Raw genomic sequence first — 13,611 nt, 5'->3', positions numbered from 1 at the left:
TGTGCATGGAGCCTTACATCTGCTCTCATATGTGCAGGGGTTCATCAGTCCACAAGCCTGAATGAAGAGCACTGCATGAGGGAAGGGGATATGTTCTCCAGTCAGACTGAGATGTGGCTGAAAGACAAGAAAGAAACGCAAAGCCTCACCCTCTAGAGTTCCATGGCGTGAATATTCTCAGCATTAATATCCTACTTATTAACAAGAGTGGAATACTTAATATATAGGTAATGACAGGACCATATGAAGTGGGAGTGGGCTTTGGCTGAAATGGTGCTGGAGTGTGGGAGAGAGGGATCTGTAGAAAGGAGAGGGACATCTAACGTGAGCCAGGGTGAGCTGCACAAAGACAGCACCTGCTAGACTCGTGCCACTAAATTACAGTGTGGAAATGTGCTCAGCATGCTCCCAGGAACCGGGATCTCCCACCTCCCATGACGTTATGGCAAACCTGCCTCTTCTAACTCTCACAAACAGGTCTATGCTGTAGAACCTTAATCTACTCACCATTTAATCTGTAATAATACAGAATAAGGATCATGCTATGAACGTATTTTGTTGTGCATGAGTAACAAGAATCTCCGAACAATGCACGGATATTAGACAAGACTCCCAAGACACTGAAATATGTCCCCTAAATTCCTAGCGTGATGGACAGCGGCAGGATGATGTCACAGCTGTCACCTGGTCCTCCTCGGTCGCTCTCCGCACGCCCACGCGCACAGGGTGCTGACCGTGACTCTGAGACTCGCGCCCGCAGACAAGCCCCAGCGCAGAGAGACGTCTTTATGGAGCCGCTAACGAATGCAAGAATCCATACCTCGCTACGGAGAGCTTTCATCAGTAGCGTCTGACATTTATTGCGACTCATGGGCGGAGCAGCGCGCTTTTAGAAGAGGCCGACAGGCTTTAAATCGATAGAGGCAGGAAGCGTCCTTTGCTTTTGACGCCAGGAGGTTCTTTACCGTGGCAACAGGTATGGCTTCTCTTAGGGGCAAAAAAACAAAAAAACACAACACACACACACATACACGCACACACACAATGCACACGCACAAAGCACACGCAGGCTAGCAATCTTGCAATCTGCTGACCGGTCACATCCTTCTCTGGGATCGATGAGACAATACAGGCAACGTACACACACTGTTGCTACAGCCAGGTCAACATATACACAGTGTATTTGCATAACAATTAAAAATTTGGCCCTATGTATCTTAGAGGGCTTTGTGTGAATGGACGTCTGCATTTCACATGAGCCCAGCTGGAAACACGAAGACTGCAAGAGTTCATTCAAAGACGATGATCTTGCCGTCTGTCAGTGAGAACTGGTTTTACACGTGTTAACCGTACAGAAGGTTGTTATTAAGTACATAGTTCACAGCATTATTGAATCTCTATAAATAAATAAATAAACAGATTAAGAAATACTCCGAAAACATGTTAATCATCGTCCAAAAATGCTAAACTTTTTTACAACATGCACTGAATTCCAAATGAGTGCGGATGAGCCCGTGCCCATCCTTGCTGTTGAAACAGCGCCTTCATCCTGCTCCGCTGATTGGAGTATTTATTAGATAAGTAGGTAACAGTCTACACAACAAACAAATCTAATTACATGGTGGCACTTAAGTCATGGCCGTGGCGGTAGCCTTACTTTTTCATACTGATTATTCAGTAAAATCACATCATTTATTTAAATCAGGGATTTTTAATCACTGGCTTTAATTTCCATTTATAATTTACTATAATCTAATTTTAGAAACACTCCGAGTCTCTGCAGTGAATCGTAATGATTTCCCAAGTCGCTGGATGCATCCTCACAATCTTCGGCCCAACACGGTATGATTACAAAATGGTTGTTTTTTGTTTTGTTTTTTTTCATTTCCGTTACGTATAGAGGCGTGAGTACAAAACCGCGATCCCGCGACACTGGTCGAGACCTTTCGCTGAGCTGAAGTTCGTCGTCCCGTATCGCGCGAACATGCATACCTATAAACCTTTTTTGGTTTATCACGAGCATAGTTTATTCCAGACGTTTCGCGCAGTGATGCATTACTTATTCATCAGCCCGTTAATTGTCTGGTGAGTTATTCTTGCTGAAAACGCAGCTCGTAGGAAGGGTTATGATGTGCTGGAGTAGTTACACAACTGACTCAGCGTTCAAAGAATACCAGAGACGTGATTTGGAAGACGGACATAAAATAATAAATCAAAGACGTTGGGGCATGTCTGCTGGGGAATTCTCCAATTCTTTGCAAGTTAGAGACTAGCCCTCTTCTGTAGATGAGAGACCCTAGATATATTCATGGAGTAGCACTGCCTTATTTTGTGTTTACAAGCTCAGAAGGCTTTGAATATTGCTCTTTGCAGAGGTTCACTGAATTTTTGACTGGATTTCACACAAGGTAGCACAGTGCTATGTATCATATATTCTGTATTTTCTGAGTCACTGGAGCTGCGCTGTGCAGCATTTCTGATGTGTATATCTGCTCCTTACTGATTCCGGATGTGTGAGGTCAGGAAAGGGGGCCGTTTCCGCCAGCCGTCACCCCGAGAAGGTTAGAAGAGCATTTTCTTTGCCTTCACATGGTCGGCATAAAAATAACCACCAGGCCTTAAAACCACACCACTCGTCCATAAAATCCAATTCCCAAACTGCTTCCTTGTGATCCAGGGGAGAGCGCATCGAGACTCCACTGTCTCAAGTAGGCTATTGGATCCAACAGGGAATGGCACCTGGTATCCCTGCCATTAATACCGCCCTCCCGCCTGCTTTGGGCAGTGCCATCGGACCTCAGCTGACCGCCTTAGAGAGCTGGTACGAATTTCCAACACCATCCCAGAAGCCATCAGATCAATACGCCAGCAATCCCCATTCTTAATCTCTGCGCAAACACAGCAAGCCATCTCCTAGCAAGAAGATAAACAGTCACAGCCCTACCGAGGGCAATAGATTTGTTTTTTTCTGTTTTATTTTGGTTTAGGGGTAAAAATACTCCTATCTTACACCACACCCCCAACCCATCCCCGCCACGCCATTTCTTCTCTCCCTGCACAACGCTTCTTAAAATGCGGTGCTCCAAAATGGGATGAATATTAATCATTTGTGCTAACGAGGCAGGATGCATAATAAGGACCGAGGGGGCCATGATTCGCGCAAAGCCTCCCAGGCCAACTGCGCCCAGCCTGGCTCGCTGAGCAGCCAAGAAGGGTGCCAGTGCCACCATGAAGTCACAGCAGGCAGGGTAGGGGCACAAGGGGTAGATTCAGGGCTCAGAGCAACGAGCTGGGCAGCAGTGTGCTGACAAACCCAATCAAGCACGCCAGAAAGCCTGCTGAAATCTGGGTTGGGCCCTGCTCTGTACTGGATTTGCTGTGGGTCTCTGCCCAGTTATGGCCAGCCATCTGCCTGACCTGCCAATACCGAGCACAACACAACACTCAGACCCACGGATGTTAAACCATTCTGTTCTTACGACTTTCCTGTATGTTTAAATATGGAAGCATTCAAAATGGGAGGCCTAGTATTCCGGTTCTGCAAGTTTGATGTATGACAAGATTAAGATCATAACTTGTTCAGACATTTAGCCCACTGTAGTGGCCTACTCCACATTTTCACTCTACCTCAGCACACCACACCTGAACTAAATCATAAAGAACACTAAATTCCTAGATGCAAGTGTGTATGTGTTTGTGTGTGTGTGTGGGGGGGGGGGGGGGTTGGGATAGAGAAACATGTTTACTGTCTGTGGGTCCCAGAGGACTAGGATGAGAAACGTTGCAGAGCTTGGTGATTGTTTTGCCCTGGGTTACTTTCAGCAAGGTTGTATAGGACTAAACTTTAATCAAGGAAGTTTACAGTGACCCATGATGAAGTGTCCCTAAAATGTCTACAGTAACAGTGGAGGAAAAGCAGAGCCTGTGTCATGTACCACTTCTTGTCTACTTGGTTTTTTTTCAGCCTGTTCAAGGTTTGACAAACAGTGACTTGAATAAACATTTCAGAATAAAAATTGTATTTTTTCTATTTCATGGGAGACATTTAATCGTAAAATGTAACATCATGTCATGAGCAGGGCCAAAGAGCAGAGCCTTATATGAATAAACCAAACTCCAAGAGGCCAAACCATTAAGGTGACACTTACCTGACTTCTCTTGCATCCATTAAAATAATCTGAATACACTGTACATTGAGGATTTGAGATCTTCAGTCATGCGTCCTAGAAATCCACAGGACAGGAGAACACAGGGAGCTGTAATCATACAAAACGATATGCATGCGGCTCGAGCTGCTATGGCCGGGGGGTTGGGGTGGGTGGGGCGTCTCAACCAAGGCACCGGCCGATGCGGCACACGCCCCTACTGGTGGTGGAGGTTCGAGCACACGTGGCGTGCCACGTCTCAATCACGATGGCGCAAGACACGGCCGCAGATGCCATCTGCCAGGCCATTGATATATGGCTCCACCGCCAGCAGAGGACACGCCGGCCAAGGACAAGGAACGGGATGGGGAGGGAGCCTGGAGAAATTGATCTGGAGTGCCGATGTTGGCATTTGTCATTCCGGAGGAAGCAACCTCCGTCTGCACATGGGGACTGTACACTGTTTGCCGGACTGCGCAACCTGCCACGCCACCGCTGTCAACAGATGCCTGCTCCCGACTCTATCTCTCTCAGGAGGTGGGGCGAGGGGTGCAGGTTATAAAGGAGCCGAAGAGAAACGCCAAGGAAGACTGCATCGCCATGCGAACAGCTGAACACACGGCCCAGCGGGGTCTTGCGCTGTGTCCTCAACGAACGAGGCACAGAGGCGAGCTAACAGCCATGACTCAAATGGACCCCTGCAGAGGATAATTCCACTTGTCTGAAAAGCTGTTCTCGACGTAGTGTTTTTATCAACTAATCTGGACTGACTTTAGCACAAATTACATAAATCACACGAAGCATAATTTGCGCTAAAGGTTACAGAATGTCTCTTGTCATCAAATCATCCTCGGGTATCAATCAAATACAATCTGCTAATAATACTGGTACAAACCGTGGTCACCTCAGACACTTCTCAAACACTCTGTGTCTAACTCTGACTGACCTGGAGTAGGTATGTCTGTCTGCATCCCCAGACACCCAGCACCAGTTTCTGGCCACGGATTTCATCAGTGATCTAGAAATCACATGGTAATTCCAAAAGGAATATATTGTAACACTAAAAGCAAATAAAAATGTATAGTCAAACAAAAGGTTTTCTTTCTTGTATTTTGTTTTTTGTTAAACCAAACCCAGCAGTTATGTAAAAAAAAAAGAAAAGCTAACAGTTACATGAAGGAGTTGGAACTCAAATTCTCCTTCATACAGCATGGAAGACTAAGCTAGCTCAGTGGGTAGCTAGCAAACAACCTGTAGTTGCTGAGGCAACCTCTAACCTACTTCAGACACATTTTAATTTATCCAAGTCATTCCAACTTAAATTTATGTTAGAAGCCTTGTTATTTATAGGTAGTATTTTTCTATCATTTACCAGCTATGGCAAAAATTCAGACAAGGTACTTTGGCTTTACAGTGCATAAACGTAATAGCTTGAATCAATTATAGCACTTTTGTAGATCAAGACAGTACAAATGATGGGAATTATTAGATTCCATCAGTTTAAACCACTGACAAATTATCTTGTTCCGGTCGTTTAACCTTTTTGAAATGCTGTATGCTTGGTGGTGCTCCTAACTCGCTGGTGTTTATACAAGTGCTGTTACACTCCATGACATTAGAGGGTGCTAGACTAAAACCAGAGCGCATCCAGAATGTGCAGGCCAGAAACTGGAGATCCACAAGTGCAGATGGTCTGTGGTTCTGTTAGTCTCAGCCACAGACAATCCGTCCACCCAGAGTCCAACATCAATAGTGCATTAACCCTGCCACACTGTTAGGATTGTGCTAGTTACATTCTGATTGGCTGTCAAGCTACCAAGGTATTCAAGTCATCTGACTTTGTTGGATGTGTTCCCCTTTCTGCCAATTATGGAAGATCAAGTGAAATACCTCAAAGACAAAAGCATCGCTGTGGCTTACATGTTGAAAAATGAAGCGACTGGCATTCACATTGCATCTGGTAACCATCACACTAAAAAGTGAAGTGCTACTGAACAACATTTACCATTTACCATGAACACCTTATTGGATAGACAATCTGTGTTTTCCAAGGAACTGTTGATGTCGTGACTCTGTTTTCAAGATTGCCTCCTTACAAACGCCATGCCAAAATAATAGGCACGTGAGTGGTCATTTTGTGTCAGTCGAATTTCCTTTTCCTGTAATAATAGGCAGTTCTGGCCGAAGACACCAGACTCTCCCAAGAGCGTCGGCCAGTGCGAGACTGGTTCTGCAAAACAAAGATAGTGGCTGGGAGCAAGAGCTTGTATAAGGTTAATGCAGGATTTATCTTCAATCTTAACAGTGTCTGTTATGTCCCAGATTAGTCCACTCGGTCAGCGGCGACAGTGCTTTGGCTTAATCAGATGACAGATGTATATTTTTAAAACAAGTCCAATTTTTAGGTTGCCAAAACCTAAGAATTATTTGAACTTTTGTGCGAGTTTAGTGTTTTTGTTTATTCCCTTGTGCATTCATTACCTTCATTAGGTTACCGAACAGGACAATTTCAAGAATAGAGTAACATCAGACAGCATCAGCACCCAGAGGTGTGGGAAAGAGAGGCAGACATTGGGCTGCAAGACGCAACAACTCAGTACTCAGTGCTCTGAGATTATTAGACCACCAGAACCAAGTTCTGCTCCAGGACTACGCAAAACAAAAGTCAGTATCTGCATTTGAAATATCTTGGTGTGCACAATGCGAATGCACATCATTAACCTTCTCTGCCACTGTTGCACTGGATTTCTTATAGGAGTCTTCCCTTCTCCATCATGGTAGGCACATTCCCATCCGTGTGTAGGATAGTGCACAGGGCTGACAGGGCCCTCGCTGACACCACTGACTGTGTGAGTGATAGAAAATGGCAAAGCACCCACGCATTCAGGGCCCAGAAGAGGCCCGCACGCTGTACACAAAACACATTGATTTATTACGCAGCAAGCATGATCACAAAAGGTTAAAATTAAGCAGTTTTTACTTGAGGGGGGAAAAAAAAGAATGAATTGGCGTTGATTTGAGAAGAAATCTCACTGGTAGAAGATGTCCGCATTCCTCTATGTACCGGCTATGTACAGTGGCAATAAACAAAATAATCAGAAGGAAATTTAGTTAGCAAATACACAGAAGATTGCTATTTGCCTTTGCTTTTCTTAAACGCCACAAGCCTCCACTTCTAAGAACGTGCACCCTCTGTGCGTGTATATTTTCCTGCAGTACCAAGTGCTGCTTTCCAGAGCTCTTTGTAAAGCCATATACCATTCCTTGTGTTTTTTCACCTCTGAGGAGCTTGGAGGATCCTGGAAACCCTGGGGAGATGTTCATACTTTTAATGAATTCAAATTGTCTGGGGCCTATACTGGATGTACGGTCTTACAAAGGACACAATTGCTCACACGTACAAGAGATACATGCAGATTCAGACGCTAAATGTCACATGTTCTACATGTGTAGATATATGTGTTCTACATATCACTACACCCAGAGCCACACGACACGTGTAGTGATATGTAGAACACGTGTCGTGTGGCTGTGGGTGTAGTGATATGTAGAACACGTGTCGTGTGGCTCTGGGTGTAGTGATATGTAGAACACGTGTCGTGTGGCTCTGGGTGTAGTGATATGTAGAACACGTGTCGTGTGGCTGTGGGTGTAGTGATATGTAGAACACGTGTCGTGTGGCTCTGGGTGTAGTGATATGTAGAACACGTGTCGTGTGGCTCTGGGTGTAGTGATATGTAGAACACGTGTCATGTGTGGCTCTGGGTGTAGTGATATGTAGAACACGTGTCGTGTGGCTCTGGGTGTAGTGATATGTAGAACACGTGTCATGTGTGGCTCTGGGTGTAGTGATATGTAGAACACGTGTCATGTGTGGCTCTGGGTGTAGTGATATGTAGAACGCGTGTCATGTGTGGCTCTGGGTGTAGTGATATGTAGAACGCGTGTCATGTGGCTCTGGGTGTAGTGATATGTAGAACACGTGTCATGTGGCTCTGGGTGTAGTGATATGTAGAACACGTGCAGGCCTGTTGCATGCTATGTTCAGTGGCACAGAGCAGACATGTAGAACACAAGAATGGTTTGGTCATATATAGCATTTATTTACACATTTCTTTCTATTTACAGATCTCTGAAAAGTCATTGTTCTGTACACATTTTAATTCAAGAACATTTGAGAAAAATTCTTACTCTCCTTTTGTTACACCCTGAAAATAAGCCTAGTCCTAGGTATCCAGGATTACCTGTCAAACACGACGCTCACCAGAAAGGCTGGGGAGAGGGGAAAAAAAACAAAACCACCTCAGCACTGGCAAAAGGAAGTAAAAACGCCGACGGAGCCGGAGAGGCAGCGAGCGAGAGCAACGAGCAGCGCGGTACGTGACGTTAGTCTTGTGTCAGGAAGATCAGACAGCGAGTCAGTTAGTGTGTTTAGACCCAGCGTGAGGCTCCTTCAGCAGTGAGGGCTCTCATCACCACCCAGGGCCCAGTGACGGTGGCACGCTCACCAGTTACAAGGAGGACTCCACCAGCCAACACCCCAGTTGAAAAGCTTCTGCTCCTTTTGTTCCAAAATCACTTTAAATTATCATTAAGTAAAATAAATATCTGGGATGGTATCCTCTATATCTGGTTAGGCACAACTTAATAGGTTTGTATAAACAATATATAAAACGGCAGGGGAGGGGGGTTAAAAAATCTAATTTAGTGAATACATTTTATACAAAACAGGAAAATAGACTTTGAGTGCATTTTTTGTCCTTTTCACAGATATTAATCACTTGTTAGAACTGGCACAGAAATGTAAAAGCTTGACAAAAGGATCGTACACGGCGCAAAGTTTGAATATTGCAAACACTTGCTTGGTTGAGAGCTGACTGCCCCAAAACACACTTACTACCCACAGTGCCATGCAGCAAATGTGGACGATTGTGCCATACAGGGATTTCAAATGACAGTCCATTAGGTAACTGAAAAAGCTAATTCATCGAAGCAACACAATTCTCTGCTCCAGTCACCTCTGACGGCATATGGCTGAGACAGTTCCTAGCACGATCGAAACAGCCGAATTAAGGCAAACTATAAAAAAATAAATAAATAAACAAACACAAGTGTTCAGGGAATGAACATCGTGGCTGTTATTCTAACATGGAGGCAGATGTGTCACCCACGTAACGCATTCCATCTCGCCGCCAATCCGAGCGGACTGGCTCCTGAGGTAGACCTAGGTTTAGATAAAGTGTTCTTTGATTCTACTTCCAGGGAGCGTTCTTATGCAGCTTTTGTGGCTGTCTGGAATACGTCTGCATTCTGTCGTCATGTCTGAGCTATGTGTCGTTATTGCCTTTAATGCTGTGAATGCCTGACCAGCGACGGAGTTTTGCAATGGAGACCATTGGATGCAGGAGCACGCTTGGAGCCGTCACGTGTCGTACAGCTGCTCTCTCAGCGCACACACACAGGCACGAAGTGTCAGTACTTATAACCTTATCTGGTGCGTAGTGTTTGTTTTTTTTTCTTCTCTCTAATAAACTGCTAAAACTGCATCAGCCTTCAGGAAATACCTTCGCTTGGAAACCTGGTGGTGGAGGGCTGAGATTTAAACAGCATCGGTGGGAAAAAGTTTGAATCTGTCAGTATGTTTTGAAGTGAAGCAAGAGTCTTTTCTTTGGGTTCGATATGACAGACGGGTGACGGCTGATGTCCGGAGTGCTCACGTTAGTAAGAACAAAGAAGGGACTGCAGGGACAGTAGGCAAGAGCTGTACACGGAATTCACACGCCACCTTAGACTCTAGGTGACCGAGGGGTACCAAGAGCCTCGGGCTGAGCTGGGGGTCTCAATGCAGTAGTCGTGCTGGGGAGGGAGTAGGGGCAGGCACTCCCAGCCTCATCTCTTGTAGTGGTTGGGTGCGTCTGCAAAGGCGAACTTCAGCCTGTAGGCTTCGGCCAGGAGCACACTCACCTCCTCGTTGCCCCAGTGCATGGTGGGAAGGTTCTGCAGCAAAATCATCAAGCCCTGTGACAGAAAATAGGGGAGCAGCAGCAGCCGGTTACAGGAGAGCGTGCACACATGCATGTACACACACACGGACAATGCGCACATGCGCGCGCGCGCGCACACACACACACACACACACACACACACACACACACACACACACACACACACACACACACACACACACACACACACACCCACCCACCCACCCACCCCTCACGAGCATCACAATGAGGATGACTACGTTGCCATGGGCAACCTCATGCCTGGCTTCCCTCTGCCGGGAGCTGGGACGCCGGTGTTTCCAGGGGCTGTTTATTTTATATTTCACCGGGGTCGAACCAGGCCATCCCAAAGCGCCCTCACCCTCCAGCCTCTTCACCCCGGCCCGCTCGCCTCCTACATTAGTTTAACTTTCAATCAGAGCCGTCTCGTCTTCCTCAATCTTGGAGCGCCGCCGCATACGTCAAGCTGCGTCCCGCATGTCTCCTTCGGGCCGCGCGGTCGGGACCCCGCCAGCAGAAGTCCATTTCTCTTAGGTATAGAGAGCCGAGCGTAATTCGGCTGCGTGCCCGACCCGGCCGGGATGCGAGCCCGCCAAAAGCCCCGAGTCAATGACTGCATTAGAGGAGCTTAGAGAGCAGGCGCTGCTTCAATCTCCCAGCCTAATTCACCTCTCCTGCCTGCTGTGATGAAGGGGAACCAGTCTGCTTAACACTCCATCAGACAGAGAGGCAGGGAGAGAAGGGGAGGGACAGGGATAAAGAGTAGATGATGGACAGACATGAGGTGGGGGGAAAAAAAAAACAAAAAAACTGCGACTGGCTAAATACTTCTGAAGCTCACGTGACACAGCGATACAATACTCTCTGTCCAATACACCAAGTATCAGCATAGCAACTATAGAGGGCATTCCTATGTAATAAATAGCTTCTCAATGAATATGGAGATTTCTAATTTAAACACACGGCAGATTTATGGTTAGACATGTCTCTTATGATGACCGATATGATGAAAAAAAAAGAACATGTTTAGACGCCGATTTCTCCGTATGGTTCTCACAATGGCCAGTGCCTGACAGACAACAACTGTAAGGTGGAGGCGGGGACATGGGGAGGTCAACACAGGCACAGTGATGGTGCTCCGAGGAGTTGGTGGGGAGGGTGGTGTCGAGGGAGTTGGGGAGGGTGATGCAGATAACCACCAAAAGAAACAAAACTAACAACCAACAACCAACACCCAACCCCCCCCATGGCCCAGCGTCTCAGAGCTCTGCGGCATGGCACAGATGAAGGCAGCGGGGTTCAGAATTCAGCCTGCATGACTCTAATCGGAATTCAGCCAGGCAGCAGAGCGGTTTTATCAGCGCTCACGCTCAAACGTGCCCTCAGACATATCGGCTCGCACAGGGAGAACAATGAGGTTTGTTCTTTAGGTTGTTTTTTTTTAAAGAAAAAAGAAAAAAAAGATAACATTAATGTTTACATTATGTAAATGTTTATTGGGATATCTAAACAGCTTTCCATTCAGTTCAGCTATTGGAAAAGAAAGCACATGCAACCAAATGACTTGGCAAATAAACAAACAATTAGAAAAACATACAAAAGAGGGGGAAATGATTCACTGCATGCTTTCCGGCAGTGTGCATGCACTGCATTATGAACAAAAAGACAAGGCCAGGGACACTCTTGGCTGTGGTCATCCCTGTCTTAACAAGTGCTCTGCACACAGAACCCTGCACATCCTCCCACATCAGTAGAGTGCACTGTATAGCCATTGTAACACTGACAGTGCGTTTAGTACGTTACACTACAGACTTCGGCAAAATAACTGCAAATACAGCACATGAAAATAGTGTGCAGATAAAATAACGGAGCGACCAGAAAAGGTTTATACTCCATACCTATAGTTTTCTATTGTAAAAACAAAAAGAAGTAATAATCAAAAATTAGTTTGGCATATTTCAAAGAAAGAAAACCTGTCTCAATAAAAGAATAAACACTGAAGTCTAGCTTCCAAGTGGGTTTTATATAATGTTCATAACTAGACTATCAATAAGGACTTCTGAATAAAAATAAACTAAACATAATGATAGTGCTCACCATTATATGCACTTTATGTAATTTTTTATTTTATATTTCCTGAACACAGAAATAGACCTCGTTAACAAAGACATGGGAGTGAAGTATACCATTATTATAATGGAGTGTGAAAGTGTTTTGTTCATTCCACATTATTTAAAGTGTAATAAACTCATATCTATAAGTCTACTGAGTTTATATACCCCATTCATTGTACATGAAATTAGCAACCTCGTTTGGATTAAATTCAATTAGTTTATCTATGGCTGGGTTACGTGGAGGTATTAAAACAGCTTAGTTAGGGCTACAACTATTGACAGACTCCATTCTCAGTATAATTAGCAGGTCCATGGAATTCAGCAGACAAACCATACAAACTGATTTTCTCTAAATCTACGTACTACAGTTTATCCAGTTAGGTTAGAGGTTTTTCTTTAGCTGCAGGCATTATTTCTATAGTGTATATTTGTGTTGTAGATATTAGTAGGTAAAGAAATGGAATTTGTTCCTAACAAAATACTTATAACTGAAGTTTGATGTTGTGCTAGAACAGATATTAAGGACTAAAGATGGTAAGAATTAAGAAGATACAAACATATATCTGTATCGAGCTTCAACATTTTCCCCAATTTTCACAGACATCCATTACTTATTATGCTTGTACACAAGAAACTCATCAACTACACATATAATGAGTCTATCCACATGATAGCCAAATCACATCACCTAATCAAGATGGTCATCATATTCCAGTTTACATCTAATAAGAAGATTAAGACATTAATTACTTGAAATGAGCCAAGCCAAATAATTGTACGAAGATGATTATATGATCTAATGATCTACATAACTCACCAGCATGACTAATAGATTGGGGACAGTTCATTTGATGTGCATTCTCAGGACATCTCTGTATAATGCAGATGAATAACAAGCTTACGGAAGCTAATGTGGTATAGTAACCCCATTAACATATGTATTCATCACACATATGTGCTGCTTTTAAATTTGTCCGGGCCCGTCCCAGAGAAAATATAGTCCATGCACGGTACATAGAAGAATGGCCATTCTTGAAAGTACACTAAATGGCAAAAAAATATATATATATTTTTTCGATGTGCTGTGAGGGCTGCCACACGCTGAGAATCTCCCCATCCCCTACCACAACGCCTCCCTACAGCTGGGTAACGAGGAGCTCTTAGAGTGCCCTAAACGATGGTGCGGCAGATGACAGCAGTCCTCTGATATCGCTCACGCTGCTCCTGCATATGTTACATAGCAGTGTGAGTACAATACACGGGGACAATACTTAATCAAGTCACGCTGTTAAAGTGAGCACCGGCTATAATTACTACAAAACACCCAAATAAGCAAAACAAGGCTCA

At 44.8% G+C, this 13,611-nt stretch overlaps 1 protein-coding gene across 3 annotated transcripts in view; it reads right to left on the bottom strand.

Moving 5' to 3' along the window:
• Positions 1 to 8,223: 8,223 nt before the first annotated feature.
• Positions 8,224 to 13,611, bottom strand: part of tbc1d22a (TBC1 domain family, member 22a) — an 86,777-nt gene continuing 81,389 nt past the window's right edge. For all 3 annotated transcript variants that reach the window (XM_035528306.1, XM_035528308.1, XM_035528307.1), the window contains one exon: positions 8,224 to 10,163. In XM_035528306.1, the coding sequence (XP_035384199.1) occupies positions 10,035 to 10,163 (129 nt within the window). In that variant the 3' untranslated portion in view covers positions 8,224 to 10,034. The remainder of the gene's footprint in view (positions 10,164 to 13,611) is intronic.

The sequence above is a fragment of the Electrophorus electricus genome, chromosome 7 (genome assembly GCF_013358815.1).
Source record: "Electrophorus electricus isolate fEleEle1 chromosome 7, fEleEle1.pri, whole genome shotgun sequence".
NCBI lineage: Eukaryota > Metazoa > Chordata > Actinopteri > Gymnotiformes > Gymnotidae > Electrophorus > Electrophorus electricus.
The sequence above is the reverse complement of the archived record's forward strand: the minus strand, read 5'-3'. Positions and strand labels throughout refer to the sequence as shown.